The sequence below is a fragment of the Dunckerocampus dactyliophorus genome, chromosome 12, assembly GCF_027744805.1.
Source record: "Dunckerocampus dactyliophorus isolate RoL2022-P2 chromosome 12, RoL_Ddac_1.1, whole genome shotgun sequence".
Classification (NCBI taxonomy): Eukaryota; Metazoa; Chordata; class Actinopteri; order Syngnathiformes; family Syngnathidae; genus Dunckerocampus; species Dunckerocampus dactyliophorus.
In genome coordinates, this window is record NC_072830.1 from 8,259,896 (window position 1) to 8,279,376 (window position 19,481).

Here is a 19,481-nt window from a genome sequence, read left to right on the forward strand (position 1 = left end):
TCAAATGAATAATAGGTGCACCCATAGCAAGCCCTAAAAATGCAAATTGTTTAAAACTCCAAACCCCATAATGTGCCTCTCTGTTATTAAACACATTTTAAATTCTGTTTTACACATTAAGGAACAATTACAGGCATACACTATTGTACGTACAAAACATATAGACACACAACATCATGTTTTGTCAAAGCATCTTCCTGCTGGAAAATCTTTAGTGGATTGACATGTGAGACAGCACCCCCTGCTGGATTTGAGAGCAGGCAGGGATTTACTGTATTTACCATTACTGTTATTTTTTTCTAAAGTATTGGATTAAAAAAGCACCTCACACCCCATATCTTCACAACACTCAGAAACTGTACATAAAGTATGAATTATATTTTGGGGAATTTTAAGCAAAAGGTGAGATGTTTTTCTGCATGCTTTGAATGGGAAAAAGTAGCGCTATCAGAAGGAATCTGGTAGTCAGAAATGGCATTTTTAATGAGATATTTGTTGTTGCTAGTATCAAATGTGTCAGTTTCTGTGTAGTGTTGCCATGTTTGCCTAATTTAAGAAAGAGAGATGAAGTCTAATAGCAGGGGTGTCCCGATACAACATTTTAACTTCCGATTTGATACTGATATTGCAGTCTTGAATATCGGCTGATACTGATATCAATCTTATATCAGCACAAATCGTTAGGGCTGTCAAATGATTCAAATCTGAATCAAATGAATCACAGTTTTTTAATGAATCATGATCATAGGTAATACAATAAATATCCTCTGGCAAATTCAACCTGTATTCACTCAATACAGCCAAGATGACTTGGAATAAAGGATTAACATGCACTGGTGGGTGATGCGCTTCGACAACAGAGCTAAGTTATATTTTAATTGTGGCTTATATGCAAAAACATGGGCCAGGAAAGAATGCATTGCAATTCAAATGTAACGAGTGCCACACATCCGCAATGTAAATCTAGATCATTTGGTGCTGATTGTTCATCTCTGATGGAGTACTGCTCTCTTTACATGCAGACATCTGCACTGATGGATATCAAATTATGCGATGCGTGCTCACCCTGCAGGGAATCCACAGTCTGATCTTTCTAATGGGCTGGGCCAAGAAGACCCTGATATAAAGCAATGGCCACCCCTATTAGGCAAATAAGGCTGAACTGTACACACGATGCCTCAGTAATGAACGTGCCGGCAATTTGTCAACGTGTGTTGTGTGATTAATGAGAGGTGGTTCAGCTAACCGGATGAATTTTTCCACTGGGGTGTGAGTCTCAGATGGGGACTAATAATCACACATGGCCTGGATTGGCCCATGGTGGAGGCAGTAGGCTGGGGGGACCCAAACGGCAGATCAAGGTTGTCAAAAGGAGTACCAGAATCCTTCCAATGAAGATCAGCACTGCTGTAGGGAGGACTGGGAGTATGACCCAGAACTTGTATCTCCATCCCTCTGGCAGATCCCAAGCTCCTCATTATTGCATACGCTCTCCTTTATGTTCTATAATCCACTATAATTGGCTCCCTGGTCAGTGGCAGCCAGCAACACAAGAAGATGTATCTGACAGCCGTCTTCCATTTTCGCCATGGCCCAGCAATTCAGAGGGGTGATGGAGATTGAGGGTGGGGGGTGGGAGACAAAAGGGTGAGACGGAGTCATAAATCTCTTCTCGAAACTCAATGCAGGAAGTACATGAGGAGTCTTCGGGACGACAACAAAGCCCTTACTCCGCCGTCTGCCTCTTTTACATGCAGAACATCTTCTCTGTGGTATGGTGGTAACAACTTGACATGCTTTCATTTGTGTGCACACATACAGTGCATTCCAGTGGTGCAGAATCTTGAATAAATGAGCGAGCATTTTGCTAAAGGCAATTTATTGAGCAGACGTATAAGCACGCAATGGCAACTGGGGCCAACGTAAGGTCAATACCATCTTAGGCTGGGCTTACACTGCAGGTCTTAAGTGCCTAATTTAAATTAAGTGCCTATGTTGGAATGTTTGTACTTCAAGTGACCCAAATCCAATATGTTACACTTACATTGAGCGAACACCAGAAACAAACAAGCACACACACATCCAAAGCGCACATTATCGAGGGCAGCGGGGATTTTGAAATGTACACTATGAGGCGCTATCCACACGGAATAATTTTCAGGAAGTATTTCATCGTTTCAGTCGTTCATCCACTTCTTCCAGAGTGGGAAAATCTGAAAACACAGGCTTGTCGTTTCTGTGTAACCGAAAGCGAAACCGCTGTTTTAACAAAACGATGACATCAACGACCTGTCGTTGTCACATGACCGGAAGTGAGCTTTGATGACAAGCCAACATAAAACCTGAATATTTCAACTGGCGTGACTCACCCCAGTAGACACTCTGATATTTCCAGAATCAGAATGTCCTTTACTCGTCACTTATAAAGAGGTACAAGCTACATTGTGCCATCTCCCCTGCGTTTATACGACATACTATACAATATGAAAGAGGAGCAGACAGGACAGGATGACTGGGCGATAAAAGGGGGAGAGGAAAGAGAAGAACAAGAAAAGAGGTGAGGAGAATAAAAAGCAACTCCAAACTATGCTCCTATGGGAGAGTAAAGTGTAGGACTGGCAAAAAAACCTCTGCAACATAGGCACAAATAAGCACACTTTATGACAGGGGTCACCAACCCGTCGATTGCGAGCTACTAGTTGATCTTCGGGACTTGGCCGGCTGAATGCAAGAATATTAGGAAAAAAAATGTATTATGACATCAGTGCCCTCTCCTCCCAGAGAGTGACCAACCGACGCGCCCGTGCGCCTTGCCGCTCTCCAGGCACGCAACGTGCAAGCTCCAGCCAGGAGCCCAGTCCCCAAAACCCGACCGGAGGAACCATGAGCGGATACACATACACCGGCTCGCCTCGCGCTCACAGGTTGAGCGACAAGGAGAGAGAGAGTCAGCGTGCAGCGATGTGCCTGCTCACGCAACAGTAATTATTGCACGTTGTGGATCAAAATCAGCCTTTGCTCCCTCAAAATGAAGGCACAAACATAACTCTTTAGATGTGCACCTCCAAAAAACGCTGCTCATTAGGACTGACTGTTGTAACGCAGCCCCTCTCCCCTCAACCACCATCGCTTCGCTCGCCCACGACACTGAGCCAACAAGCCAAATAGATTTGTAGTTTGCTCATAGAGCCCACGCCACAAGCCCGCCCCCGATGAACATCCACAAAAGTAGGGGTGCCCAAAGTGCGGCACGGGGGATATCTGTGCACCATGGTTGAATTTGTCATTGCATCACTGCAGAAACAAAATAACATTTAAAAAACAGCAGCAAATGGTAAAAATAGAGGAAAAGGCACAATGAGAAAAAGCTGAAATGTTGACAACAACCAATAATAACACAAAGCTTTGTATTTAAATACAAAGCTTTACATGTCTTTACATATTACTTTATTTACTTTAAAAACCTTTCTACAAAATAAATCAATAAATAAATATGTAGAATTGCACCAGGAATTAAGACTTGCACCTGGAGAGGGAGGGAGTGAGGGGGAGGCGTTCTAGCGTAGGCCGGCAGCCAGCCACAGCAATTAATTGCAGCCCAGGCGTGGGCTGGGGGAGGGTGTGTGTGTAGCATATGTGCATGTGCATGTGCATGAGTGTCCTTGGATGCGTGTGTGTGTAGGCATGGAAAGTCGCACCGTCTTGTATTTTATAGGATTTATATAGGATTAATTAGATGGTTTGGGTTAATGCGAGTAGCCACATTCCAATAGACTCTGCTACTCTGTCCATTCTGGTCTCTCGACCTATCCATCGATCATGACAGGCAGCTGCTGGGCATGTTGGACTGCTGTCTCCGTCTTCCGAATTCTGTGATACACCAGGGCATTGCCTAATCCCATCAGCAAAAGACATGTTGTTGGAAAAGACAGGATGTCTTCGATGTCCTCAATGGAAAAAAATCACCAGGTCCATGACCCTCCATTTCCCACAACTGTCCATTACGTAACCGGCGGTGAATGCTCCGTAGGGGCAGACAGGTTCCCCCGAAGCCCTCTTGAAAGTATTACACAGGACAAAACGAGACATGAGAAGCAAAGCGGGGAAGATAAGGGAGAGGAGAGGGATATGATGCGACCGCCTTCATTGAAAGCCAGTTGTCTTATTCTCCAAAATGACTCGCCTAAGTAACTCCACTTCGTCGTAAGTCGTGGTGAGGCTCGGAAAGCGGAAGACCGCAAACTTATGAGCATGCGTTCTTTCTTCTTCTATAGTTTGGTGTGTCACCTGGTTCCGTCTGTTTACAGCGTCACACGTAGGTGTGCCTCGTTTTCACACAGTCATTCGTTCCCGTCCGGATGCAACTATTTATTCATCAGGCAAAGTGTGGACGCAAATTTTTCAACCCAAAATAAAAAAATATAAAAAATCCTGACCAGACCATGATAAGTGAATTTTAGCGAAGTAGGATTCCTCATTTATAAATGGAATATTTTCATATAGCGAGAGTATAGAAAACCTGTTTACAACCTTCTAAATACATTTAACATTATTAAAGCCCTGCAGACATAAAATAACACCCCTATAGTCATCTTTACACTCGTACAAACCAATATAGGAGGCATAACAGAAAATAAGCCATTTAAGACATAAATAAGACTCGTGCTTGTTGGGGTTGCTTTAAGTGTATGTTTAAGTATGTTATTCCGGCGATCAAGTCTGGTGCTTGTGTGTCTCACTGAACATTACAGTAACATTACTGACTAGTGACCAGTGTAGAATACAACATATCATAACAGTGTCTTTGAAAGTGTTTTCTCAATGCCTTACATTTGTATTTTAGTTCATTTAGCCATTTTTATGCTTGGAAATGCTTGACTAATAAAAGACCGTGTTCAACCACGAAAAAGCATGTTTTATCAATTACCATATTTTTGAAAAACCTTGATGAAGTGAAGCCGCGGAAATCGAGTGCAAAGTGGCGAGGGTTTACCGTATATTCATTTTCACAAAGAAATTTGGATCGCCGTAAATAGATTTGACACATCAGTTCGCCCTCACTCAAACACATAATGGGACTGTGAATTAGGGTTGGCCGATATGGACCTTAGCATGTATCACCATATTTTTGGGATATGACGATAATGAAATTCAGCTAAGTCTTGCATAAAAAGCTACGAACCTTAACCCATATAATTAAAAGCAATGAAATTAAAAGTAAGCTTTCCCATGGCACTGTGTAGAGACTGTCCAAGCGAGCCAGTCTATTCCAGTTGTTGAGGGCAGCTGCTATCACAACATTAGATCCACTGGCAGTAGTTCCACACACTTGCGATGTTTTCACCAGTGTGTTCCTCCGGAACAAAAAAAAAAACAAACTTGTCTGGAGACAGGACGACTTCAAAGCCCAGTCGCTGCATATGTAGTGGACCATGAGGCTAATATGTGGTTGAGTCGTTCAGCTAATTCACATGTCTGTACTACATCTGCTCTACCGAAACCAAACCACTTCCATATTGCAAACGTACCTCCCGTTTACCAACAATTTCTTAGTCTATGCTCATTTTCTCTCTTTTTAGTTGTTTTGTTGCTTGCTCGTAGACGTGAAGCGCCAATGCGTCAATACGGTGCGTCGCGGCACGCAGTCGCAGGGCAAACACGTCATCAACTCTGCGTTTGAAAATATCATTTCCACCGGTATGCGTCATTGTTTTATCATTGGAAGGATGTATACCCGCATGTAAAAATGATCGCCCAACCCTACTGTGAAAGAAGCTTGTCTTTACAAATCCCTACAGTAGGTGGCGGTATGCATCACACCACTGCTTTTTAACACACCTCATACACACCCGGTCTGCCTGAAGACAGAAGTTGGAGCAGGAGGGATCAGTGCAGCCAACGTTAGCGACTTTGTATTTGCGGGGCTGTGAATGCTGAATCATGAATGTCAATGGGATCAATGGGGGGGCGGGGTGGTGGGGGGGTGATTGTCAAAATGACCTCTCAGGCTTTTGACTGGTTTTAACCCTATTTACACTCCTCCTGTCTATTCTCTTTTTCCTGTTCTTACATCTCCCTCAAACCCTTAAGGCATTTTCTGGCAAACGATTACACCGCACTCCTCGTCCTCCTCCTCACCATGACGACCTGCCTTGTCTGCATCCTCTACACATGCACACCACAAAACACACACACAGTCTTCTCTTCATCCTCTCTCTCTTGGCAAAAACTGCACTTGACTTTTACGATGAGGGGGAAAGATGTAAGCCGTGCGGTAGATACACACGTATAAAATGGTTGTGTGTGCGAATAGAATATCAACACACACTCTTAGGAAAGATAAATCCTCAGGGACAAGAGGTGCAATATATGTGTGGAAGTGAGAAGACAGAAGCAATCAAGAGAGAGCACACACACACACACACACACACACACACTCACATATTTACGTCCCCTTGCCTTGTCCCCTCTCTCTCTCTCCTACTCTGACTCTGCATCTACACCCCCCCCCCACCATCCCTGCCTTTCTCTCTGCCCGAGACCCCCTCTCTCACACTGGACTTGATATAGAGCGGTGAGGAGCAGAAGGAGTTGGCTGGCAGGAAGAGACAGGAGAGGCAGGAGGGCTACAAAAAAAAAATAAAAGGAGTTCACAGTCCTGGAAAGAAAAAGAGAATGCCTGGAAGAGACAGCGACTCCCACAATGCCCTGAAGGTAAGCCTCATGCACGCTGCTGATGATGGCGATAGGGAGAGGGGAGCTATCGGAGCTCTTCCTATCAGTGTGGATCTGTGTTCGCATGACGGCTTTCCCCATCTGCTGCCGCCTAATAAAGTCTGTCTTACATTGCAACTTGAGCCGGAATCAAAGCGACAAAGACAGATGCGAGAACACGGAGCGCAAAAAGTGATGATGAGGAAAATGTGGCCGGATTAGCCTCCTTCATCAATCTAATCACATCATCACATCTCGCCTCATCTTTTATCGCCAGTGTCACTGCGGTGAGGCGTACATCAGCCACCAGCCCTCATGGTTCGGAGGAGGAGGGGGATTGGGGAGGGGGCAGGGTGATGGAAACATGTCCGCCCCCCTCGTGCGCAGCGTGGTGCCGTATAGTTGCATACAGTGCAATGCAGGAGTTTGCAGAGTGCATCTGTGTTACTATAAGAGGGGGTAGGGGTAGTATGTGGCCCGTATAGTATAGCACGTGGTTCGTATAGCACGTTTTTGCTTTTAGGAGATACAGCAGTGCCGGTAGTGATATCTGCTGGCTGCGGTTTCATGAATATTGCAGGCTACACCGAAGCATTGAGTTGGAATCATTTATATTGATTTCCTTGGATTGACTCTGCATGTCGGAAGGGGCTACATGTAGCCCGGTGTTCTCTGGAGGACACACGTCTCGAGAGTACTGACCGTAAAACTTTTATGGCAATGCAGTGCGGCTTAGCGGCTGTTTTAATCAACCACAGCTCTCTATTGCTTCTATTGTCTCATCGGAGCCAAGGCGTCAAAAGTAGGCAACGTGCCAAATTGATCATCATTTTTTAATGTCGTATCTCTCGGGTTGGAGGGGGAGAAAAACATGAAAAGCAAGCCGAATCGGCACTCTTCATGAACACACTACACTAGAAGGGAAGGGAGGGCAAGTGCTAACATTTGGAAACGTTTCACAGCAACAAAAGCGCTACTTCTATCACTGTAATCATTAATGACCCCCGCTCACAGATGCTTGGACCATTATTGGCTATTTCAAGCGCGCTGGGGGGGGGGGGTGAACAGCCAAGATGTAACACTTTCTGATGGACAGCCTTTTGACCTTATTATCTGCACATCACGATGTAGCTGCAACTCAGTGCGGACTTCACTCCGCTTCTGCTAGGCAGCTACAGTATCTATGTCCACATCTCCATAGCAAATAGGACACAAGGTTGTCAGTGGTTTGATGTCGAGCTCCTCGGTATCTAAAAGAAAGTCTCCTAAAAGACGACACTGGGAATGATTAATCGGATGTGTGATTGATTAATTGGAAGTCAAGGCCGTGTAAGGTAGAGGGTTTATGCAGGAATAAACTCTTGCTCGAACCCTAACACTAACCTTGGAAAATGTCTAACCTCTCCCAAGAAATACAGGATTGTAGTCATTAATGTACTCATACCTACTTGGGGGGTATTCTCCAAGATTTAGTATGCAGCACATTAAATGGTACTTCTCATAGATGCAATTTACCATACATGACTAATGTTTATCAACACTGCATTGATACTGTATCTTCCACTGAAGTCAGCATTTTTTGACATTTAATGCTACAGTAGCTATTTTTGACCTGAATGCATCAATCAGATTGCAGTGGAACCTCGGTTTTTGTACGCCCACTTTTGGTAGGCTTATTTTTTTATTGGCCTTCATAAGGCAAAACAGTGCGCCGAACAAACGACTCGAGTTCCCAAACAAAGCATCCACGCATTGGAGACTTTGGAGTCTCTAGGAAGAATAGATAGCGGTTCTTTTAGAGTTGGGACACTATAGACAGATATCAACCAGGGAATCCTTTAATCATCTTTTATTATGTGTGTGTGTTTGTGTGTGTGTGTGTGTGTGTGTGTGTGTTTGTTCATAGAGCACGCCCAGAATGGTAAACTACTTGCACAATCATGGCCAATAATATTGGCATGCCAAAGATGCTAATGTTTTTGGCCATAGCTGTATATACTGTATTAGGCTGATATGGTTGTACGTCATACCGTTGTATCTACCGTAATTTCCTAACTATTGAGCGCACCTGAATGTAAGCCGTGCCCACTAAATTGAAAGAAAAAAAAAAAAGTACATACTCTGTATATGTGCTGCAGGTGTCCACGTCGTAACCTGGGTGATTTGGTACATAGAAAGATTATTTTAACTTTTAATGAAATAAATGTTTTTTCCCATACATTGTTGAACAGGGCATGTAAGACGACTAGTTTCACACTAGGCTACCAGACAAGTCATTCATCGCTGTCTTCATCTTCCTCCTGTGTCTTCTTCAGTGTCGGCATTGAACAGCCTCATAATTCCTTCCACTGGCAGACTTGAGCAAAAGCTGCTTGATCCATGGCCTTTAACCTGAAAGCTGCATCATATGCATGTCTTTGTGTGTTTCCCGGGATGAGGTTGTGTGCATGAAGCGCATCATGACTCTTGAAGCATACGAGATGTCGCGAGATTAGAACGTGACCATAAATTAGCCGCATCACGGTATAAGCCGCAGAGTTCAAAGCGTGAGAAAAAGGTAGTGGCTTACACACCGGAAATTACGGTATCCCTTCCACCTAATAAGCACATTGTATTGTTTGAGTATTTCTGAATGTGCTGCTTTTCTTTTGAATTAAATACGGGTGCAAAAAAAAACTGTTACAACCTGAGGGTCAAAACATATTGAAGAAGGACACAAGAGAGAAACATGGTGAGAAACATGATTAAATTCAAGATAGAACTCTAGGAAAAAACAAAGGCTGCACCTGTTACAACAGGATTGTCATGTAAAGGTAGGAATTAAGGATGCTCACATCAGGGTTTTATGCTGCCGATACAGATCATCCAGGACTGAAATCGGCTGATACCAATACAGATGGTACACATGGATTAATGATACATTTTTCAATTTATAATGAGTGCTATTGGCCAGGGGTGCCGTATAAAGGGGAAAAGTCATCACAAGGTCCCTTGACTGCCAGGGGACCCAAACAATAGGTAATTATGAATACAATTAGTCATTCATTAATGGGAGGGACATGTTTTTTTTAGTTTTTTTTCATGGGACCCAGAATTCCTGGCTGCAACCCTGCTACTGGCTATATGATATGAAAAAAGGAACCATAAAATCACCTTCATTTAAACAAAAACATAGTTGACTTACTTTTTGAAGAGAACATATCACTGGTGGAACTTCCAGGTACGTGAGAAAGTATCAATTGTTTTTTGGGTTATTAGCTTAGCCTTCTGACTGTCACGCACAGATGCGCGAGTGTTAGCCACATGGCTACGTTAGCTGCTGTCTGAATGATGATCACACCGTGAGCCTCCAAAACTCACCATACTCTGTCCATTGTTTGTTCTTCAAACGCCGTATTAAAGCTTTTTTTAAGGTGCTACACCCGCAAGGTCGTTTCCGTGGCACGCGTTAGCAGTTAAGTTCCACACGGCAGACATGATTTGTTACTGTTTTGTGGGAGAGGAAAATGGAGGACGACGCTGCCAAAGATGTTAGCTAGGTCAAGACACTACACCGCATGAAATTGCTGGGGCTGCAACAGTGATAGGCACAGGTGATCGGCTTTTGTGATCGGCACGGAAATCGGCCGATACTGATCGGTGGCTGATCGATCGGAGCACCCCTGGTAGGAACCTTTAATACTGGTTGCAGGGGGAAGGGTTTAAGAGGCGTGTGTGTAATGACTGTGCCTGCTGCTGAAGTTTACAATAAAGTTAAAGTGAGAACGTATACATCTCTAAACGTCCAATCTTATTGTATTGAAAGTTGTGTATACCTTAATGTTGCAATTTACAGTTTAGTAAGCTGTGTCTGTAGCTTTAATGCTAATGAGCTATCTCCTTGGTGGAATGGAGTACTCTCCCTCTCTCTGAATGTTCAAATCCAGCCTTGTATTAAGGAGGAGTTGTGACAGAGGTCGCTCAGTGTCTCTGAGGTCTGCAAAATGTCATTCAGCTGGTTTTGCAACCCCCGTGTAGGCACAAGCATATTATATTTCCCTAAATCCCTCAAATTATATATTCCAACAATTTAACACACATCCCAGAGGTCCCACTGTGGTGTCTTGGAAGTGTGTTATTCAAAATGTTGCTTGATGCTGGAAAGTAGACAGTTTAAAAGTGCTTTTCGTAAGCCCGACTGGGAACACACTGTTTTGTGTGTTTTTAGCTTTAATGCGAATGAGCTGTGTTTGTCCCCGCCTGTCTCCAAGAAGTGCTATTGAGCAATTTATCCACTTTTTACATATATAGTAATTTCTCGTTTATCGCTGTTAATTGGTTCCTGACTCAACTGCGACGTGTGTGAATTTCCTTAAAGCAAGAGTCCTTGTTTATAAATGGAATATTTTCATAGTTATGGCATGGAGGAAAACCTTTCATGGAAGCTCTTCTAAAGATCTTCTAAGTACGTTATTTTAACATTAGAGCATGTAGACATGAAATAGCACCCATATTGTCACCTTTACATTCCTACTACCCAATATAGTAGCTATAATCGGAGAAAATAAGCCATTTAAGATAGTTCATCTATATGGGAGCAGACAGGAAGTGACGTAGGGGGTTTCAGAGTTGAGTTTTAGCTTGTTGTGGGCCGCAACAGTAACCCGTTGTTCTATTATTATGATGCTGTTACTTGCCTGTTGTGAGATCATTTAAACCTGCCATAAAAGCTTCGGTGGTGGTCTAGTGCCCAATGTAGAATACTACATTCACAAGTTGTGGTCTTAAAGGCTTATTGCGTATTTGTATTTGAAAATAACACCAGTGCGTGAATAGAAATGAAAAACATTTGCATTTGTGTGCATCGTATGAACAAGTAAGCAAGTTTGATGATAATTTGGTGTTCCGATCGCCGCACGGCACAGCTTTGAAACCCTGTCACTGAGTGGGGATTCCCCCGGATTCCCCCAAAAATGACAAATGCTTGGATGCCTTTTTGTACTTCGGATACTGCTTTATCATCCTGGTTAACTTTCCCCTTCAATTCGGAATTAAATGACTATGCAGACTTAAACCATAGCCATCACCCATCTTCTATGCCGCTTATCCTCATTAGGGTCGCGGGGGTATGCGAGAGGGGGGGTACACCCTGGACTGGTCACCAGCCAATCGCAAGGCACATATAGACAAACAACCATTTACACTCACATTCATACTTATGGACAATTTAGAGACGCCAGTTAACCTAACATGCATGTTTTTGGAGATTCAAACCCAGATCTTCCCAATCTCCTGGCTGTGTAGCCAACATGCTATCCACCGTGCGGCTCCCCCACAGCCATCGTGAGTGGACAAAAAAAGTGAAGTTTAACTTGAACCCATTCAAACAGAAGGATGCCAGCATCACACTTGAATATAAGATCTGTAGGATACTTACAGTATCTATTAAGTGCTCATGTAAATGTGACCGTGCCAAATGAACATTTTTTTTAATATAAAATTAATTAGCCAATTCATTATGTTAAATATTCCAAGTTCAGATCAAATCATTTTTAAGTGTGCATGAGGTACATGGCTTCAGATCAAATGTTCAAAGGGGTACCCGACTAATAATAGGCCGTAGTCAACCACGACACGGCGATCATTAATTAATTAATTAATTAATTTGTGAAAAAACATGATGGAGTGAGGGAGCAATGTTTAAACCGCAATATCACGAGGGACACGAACAAACACAAACGCCGGCAAAAACATAACCTCCTTGGCGGAGGTAATAAAACACGTCTATATTATTTGTTGATGCCAGTGCGTGACGTTTAAAACAACAGTTGGCACTGTAATGTTTTCATGAGACAGCTGGACTAGAATGTACAGAATACTAGCGGGCTGAGAAAGACGACGGGATAACTTCGGGAGCTTTGAATGTTAATTAGCTTCGCCAAGCTCAAAGTGCAAGAGCAGAGGTTGTGTTTTTTCTGGCGTTTATCCGTTTGTGTTCAAAATAACTTGAAAAGTTTGTGAATGGATTTGGATGAAATTTACAGGAATTGTCGGAAATGTGATCGGATCACCGTCTCGAGCCAGGAATTTTTTTTTTAGGATTCTTTAACATTGCGAGACAGGACCATTTTCGGCATTTTTCGCGACGAAAAATGGTCAGACCACTTAACAGGTTCTAAAAAAAATATCAAAGACTGACCCCAAAAAATGTAGGATGCTTACTTTGGTGTGAAGCGCAGTATGACGGGAACTATGACGCTTGGCGGAGGTCTGCGCTCTCCGAGTGCTTTTCTAGTTCAAATGTGTCTCTTCACCTCATATGAATGTATGAAGCAGTTCAAATTGCTTATATAATTTGATTACCCCCATAAGGAAAGCACTCATAAATCAAGCAATGCAAATTCAACTGCACCTACGAGTCCGAGCATGGAGATTTATAGTACAGCCCACTCACTGATTCACCAGTAGCCTTGCTAGACTTATACGTTTGACAAGAATTACATTTCTGCTTTGGTGCAAACCATCCATTTTGAACATTCCAGCGATGACCTCTTGACTGTATGTTTTGTCTGCTGAAGAATCTTGATTAATGGATGGATTCTGTTCTTATCTGTAAGCAGCAGGTTATGCGAGATTAAATATTCTTACATTTCGTCCCGAGTCTTTATCTGGTTTAAATGTTTTAATAAAGGGTGATCCTTTGTCCTTTTGTTAAGATAGGTAGACGATGGCGGAGGTACTTTAGACGTCTCATGTCTATCTGATAAAGATAACCATTCAGGTCAGGCCGGTTGAACCGAAACACTAAGGGAGACTCCTCCGGTTGCGATGCTCTCGTGTAATTTAGAATGGAAAACACAACCTCAAAAATGACTTTAATTGGCCCACTGGTAAAAAGGCCCATAAATTGTAGTCCCTAATAAAGCTGCAAGCTAACACACTACCCACTGACTACATCCTGATTACTGCAATACAAGGACAAACCATGATGGTAAACAAAGAGAAAGTCTCCCGATACAGCAATGTATGGAAATTGTACTTTGTTTTGAGCATTTGCGCTGCTAATCACTGCAGTGCTATTAAGACGTGGGAAGTGAGCACATTCAGTCCTACTTCACATCTGGGAGCATTTTTTTTTTTTTTTTTTATCCCCAGGTTTTACGTAAGCATCCAGCGAGTGAGCATTTTTCACCCAGGGGAAATACGTTGCCATACATTTGCAGCTCATTAACACAGATGAAGGAGGGATGGCTAACAAGGCGACGCCATTGATTTTCTCCGTGTGATGTATTCTTTTATTGACAAATTTTCTCCATGATCGAGTGACTGTGGCCCGTATTGGTGGCGCTGACGCGTGTTACAAGCACATCTGCCGGAGCAAAAGAGGTGAAGCTTGTCATGGAATTGTAAAGTTATAATCCCTTTTTATTCAGATTCATGTGCGGACTGCAGAGTCAGTAGATTCCTGAAAGCTTCTTTAAGAGAGCTGTTTCAAGCCAGGAATACTTTAAACCTACTTTTCGGTAACCGCAATTTATTGTGAAAGGAATGTATTTTGAATGTTCTTAACCCCTATTTCAATGCCAGTGTCATACTGAGGAAAATACTGCTGCCAGGAGGTGTTGTAACAAAAGTGGCGATCTGCATGAATGTAGCTCAACGTCCCACGTTGTTCTACTGTCTTTCGTCCGCAAACTAGGTGAGACTGAATGAACAGCGCCTCTGCTGCCTGCAGCCAGTACTGCACTACATTATGCATCAATTGCTCCAAGGCGTGATTAATCATCAAACAAACACGGCCAAATCAAATATGCTCATGCTCATTCAAGAAGTGGTTTGGAGACATACCACTTACAACGGCCTCCAGTAGCGACGCCTCTAACATGATAGCAGATAAAAGAGGGCAACATTCAAGAAGTGGGTAATTTGTGGGCTGGCGAAACCTGTCTGGAGCTTATCTGGTGTTGGATTGTCTGTTAAGGCTCAGCCCCACTGCGCCGTTTAACGATTCGGTCTGCCTCCGACTACATGAGGGTCGTCAAACTCGTTTTCACCGTGCGCCACTTCCTAGTTATATGGTCACCCTCCGAGCGCCGCCTGTAACTGAGACCATGGTCATATATAATCACCACATTTTTATGATTATTATTATGAGTTTGTATTGTTTTAGCAACAAATTTACATTTACATGAGAAGTTTGACAGAAATACATTTAGCAAGACAGACTGTCTTTGATTTTTTTTGTTAATTATTTTTTGAACTTGATATATTAAAAAAATATATATCATTTTTGACTTAATATAATATTAAAAATAATGAAATACATAAATAAATCCAAATAAATAATAAAACATATATTAAAAATAATGCAAAAACAGTAAAAAAAAAATATTACACATTTTTTTGGCATGAATTATTTCCAGGCCTTCGTGGGGCCCATGAAACGATATGGCGGGCCGAATCTGGCCCCTGGGCCTTGAGTTTGACACCAGTGGCCTAAATATTTACATCAGACGTCATACGGCGGCACATTTTTTGGCCATAAATGGGTAGGCAGAAGAGCATGAGTAACATCGAGCGACATGTGATCAGGGCAGGTCGGCGAGGCAGAGCCTAACTTGTCATGATGGGGGGAAAAAATGAATACCATAACTATTAACGTGTCCATTGAACTGTATTCTAACTGTATTTTCCGATCATTTTAAGTGAAAATCGCAGAATTTGCAGATTTTCTGATTAAATACGGGGAAGGAACCTAAGCTGACGCCACCGTGAGCGTGGCTTGACGGCTTAGTGCACACTGAGTTGGATCATGGCGCAAGATCTCGACATGCACGGAGGACGTACAAAATATCTGAATGTGCGTCGGCCGCACTAATTACGTATGCGGGGCGCAAATGTGGCGACACACACATGACACACAGGAGTCTGCAAGTGCGACGTACGAAAAATGGACAAACCTGACTCCAGCAAAACATACAAAAGACACATGTTGGCCGTACGGACAAAGATGTACGAAGTGAGCACGTTTTTCTTGCAATCTGAAAAAAACCTAAGGGCCCGTAGAGTCTACGGATCCAAAATCATCCCGTCGCACGCGCCCTCTGTGCATTTCTTCGCACGTAGACCGGCTGTAGGATTAGATAAACATTTTTCTTGATGTGTTTTTCCCAATCAACCTTGCTCGAATTGTACAAACCTGTGCACAGCAGTCCCCTTAAGGCAGTGGTTCTCAGTCTTTCTGCTATGCTCCCCCTAGGGAGTTTTCACGCCACCCCGATTTGAAATACTATTGAGAAACTACTATCTATTTATTCATCTGTGCAGACGGAACTCAAAACTGAAACCAGGAAAATGCAACAAAATGGAGAGGTGTGAAGCGTACACGCGTATTCAAGAGTCAAATTGCATGTTAAGTAGAATAAATTTGTACATGTCGGCGTGTCTGCAGTAAAATTGAAAGTACTCCCTGCCTCTCACGCCCCCACTGACAGTTCACCGCGTCCCGTTCCACTATTCGAGAGGCACTGCCTTAAGATGTGCACCATACTTTGTGGTGATTTCTGCAGTTACAGTGGGTGATTTTGTAAAGCATATTGAGCTGTGTGAAAAATAAAAAGCAACAAAACCAAGTAAATCCGACTTATGGGGTTTAATAACAGTGCAACCATGTGGTGTAGTTGCCAGAAAAAAAAGACACAGTAGGGGTGCAGGTTTTGACAAATTTGCAGTTTTCAGATTTTCTGTTTTTTTATGTGCAACGAGAGTAGAAGAGTTAGAATCCACAAACACATACAGGCAGTCCACTTCAGTTCTTTATTTGTCCATCACTCTCTAAAGCTCCGTGAGGCCTGCAGCACCGAGTAGATGAGATCTAAGCCCTCAATCACAGCAGGTGTCTGACACCACTCGCAGATAAGAAACATCTCCCTCTCGGTGCGTGTCTTCCCACCCCATCCCTCACACTTTAAGCCAACGCGGTTTAAGAGGGTGATGGTGTGGTTTCAGGAGGTGTTGACTTTGAAAACCATTCAAGCCTCACTCAGCAGCACGTCTAAACTACGCTAAACTACGTACGTTTGTGGATGAGTGACACACCTAAAACTACAGGTGCAAGGACAGTAATGTGAAGAATAAGTAAAGGACGGAGGGAGAGTGATTGACAGTGTTTGACATATCATTAGGGAAATTGTTTCTCCAGTGCGAGCGGGACGTCTCAGTACAGCGGTGTCACTTTGGAGAAGGTCACTCATGAGAAGGGCACAACTTGATACACTCGGCTCACTATCGGACACAATGGGAAAACGGGGAGGGGAGGGTTGGCAAGAACTTTGTATGCACAAGTCTTTGAGTGTGTGTATCAGTGTCGGTGTAGCCTGGAGCCAAACGAGTAGGGGACGTTTTTAGACATTTGCCCTGGCCGACCTGGAAGTGTCATAAGTGAGCAGAGATACGGACGAGGCCGTGTTATTTAATGCGGCCACAGCCATGACACTACCAGTGACAATAACTCTTTGCTTTCACTCCGTGACCGAGAAGCGGGGACACGAAATAAGCTTTGGCATTTCATTCGATCTTTTTGATTCAAGTTCTTTGCACTTGATAATCCGAAAGTAAATTGTGACGCATGACCCACAAAGCCTACGGATGAGCAACAGCTCACAGTCACATTTGTATTGTTAAATAAAAGGAACACTGCTGAGTTTGCAAAGCCCGACTGCCATTTGTAAGCATGGTTTGCTTTGTGGCGTGAAGTATGAATGCACAGTGGTACTACAGTTGATATACAATTTAAGTAACTGATGTTTTGCAGTCAAAGCTTCACAAAATGGATTAATGCAGCATGCAGCATCAGCAACTAAGGAAAATATACAGTCAAAGTTCAAGTAAAAGTCAGCTTTTAACTTTAGCACAACACAATATATCGTTGTAATAACTGGTCGTGTCAGTGTTTGGCACATAGCATATCTCACAAAAGTGAGTACAGTAATGACATTTTGATGATAGTATACGGTCACAGGGACAATACCATAGAAATTCAACTTGTACAAAATGAAGAAGTTTTGTGACTGTGTGGGTTTCCGCTACATGTAATTGATTGTGGCGGGCCACCACTACAAAATAAAAGCCACCACACCTTAAAAATGAGTGTTTTTTTCTTGAATTTGAAAACAATTTAAAGTAATATATTGTAAGAATGGACATATATGCTGTCTAGACACACATGTAGCTCATTATTTACCGACATATTTGTGTGAAAACGATTTAAAAGCTAAAAAATGTTTCACTGTGCTTTATTTTCATAAGCATGCACCAGAATGGCCTGTCTGCCTTGCTGGCACTCGCATACGTCTGACCAGATACAGGACACGTCTGGTGTTGACTGTCACTTGTTTCTTATCAGGAGAATGAACAACAGCCCGTAAAATGTGTAGTCAATTGACCACAGCGTGCTAGCACCTATCTATTCCCGCATGTTTCAATATCATTCAACTTTCTCTCTTTTTTGTTTACATGCCCGGCTGGGGGCATCTAGCTAACTCGGAGCTACAAGTGGCTTTTACGTTCATGGGATACATCGATCATCGATCACCATCACAACTTTTTCAAAGTGTCACTTAACAATCTTGCTCTCTTGTTATCACTAGTTCAACTAGCACTAGTTGTGTCTCCAACGGGTAGCTCGTATGCCAGCAGTAGCTCACCAGCTGATGTTGAGTAGTTCACCAAATAATATTTGCTTCACCTCTTTGTAAGTGTTCTATTCAAACATGGCATCTGTGTTTAATGACAAAGGAGCACACCGAGTGGAGAAGTGTTTTGTCCATAAAGTGCAATTTTAAATGTTGGCAGGGACTTATAAAAACAAAATAGAACACATCCACTTTCTTTTTGGCAAAGTAGATTTAATAGTCCTGCAAGTTGGATACACCTGTGTTATCGGAACCCTGAACTCTGAATTTATAATTCTTTATACAGGACATATTTCTAGAACAAAAATATTGAAATTGTTGTTGGAGTTATTTTCAACTAAATATATTATTGAACAATTAATTTCCCATGTATTCGTATTACTCTAAAACAGGCATCAAATTCAATTTTTGTTTGTGTCAAATAGTACAAAATGTTGTACTTTTGTACTAGTCACATAGTACTATTGGACTAAACAGGTCAGGTAACAAAAGGAGGCTCGACATTTTAGACTCTTACTTTAAGTGCTCTCAGCAACTTTGCCATTAAATGAACAGTTTTGCAATGTTCTCGGTTCTTGTCCTGCAGGTTGTTGTTACATAAATAAATTAGTCATAGAAAATTGCTATTTTGTCATTTAAAAAAAAATGCAGTCACAGCAGCGGCACGATACAGACGGCAGTCTGCCCTCTCATGCAGCCCACCACCACAGCTTCTGGGGCTGCATGAGTGCTGTGGTGCATTGAGGGGGAACATGAATTCACATCATGTACTGTGACATTGTAAAACAGTGCACGATCCCCTTTCTTGGCAACCTGTTTCCAACACGAGAATGAACCCAAACACACCTCCAAGATGATCAAGTTCATTGCTGGGGAATGCGAAGGTGATGGAGTGGCCAAGTGTGTTTCCTCCAGACCTGAACCCAATTGAACAACTGTGGGTCCTCCTCAAGCAGAGGGAAGTTAGAGGAGCGTAACAAGGTGTCGTAACGTCCGCCAGCTCCACCAGTGATGTCATCATGCACGAGTGGAAGAGGATTCCAGTAACAACCTGTGTAGCTCTGGTGAACTCCATGCCCAAGAAGATTAAGGCAG

At 42.8% G+C, this 19,481-nt stretch overlaps 1 protein-coding gene across 2 annotated transcripts in view; it reads left to right on the forward strand.

Annotated features, from left to right (window-relative positions):
- The first annotated feature begins 6,519 nt into the window (after positions 1-6,519).
- The window catches only part of kcnj5 (potassium inwardly rectifying channel subfamily J member 5), a 43,784-nt gene continuing 30,822 nt past the window's right edge, over positions 6,520-19,481 (forward strand). For both annotated transcript variants that reach the window (XM_054794867.1, XM_054794868.1), the window contains exon 1: positions 6,520-6,714. Coding sequence is in view for 1 of the 2 variants with exons in the window: in XM_054794868.1 (XP_054650843.1) it covers positions 6,676-6,714 (39 nt within the window). In the remaining variant the exon portion in view is untranslated. The remainder of the gene's footprint in view (positions 6,715-19,481) is intronic.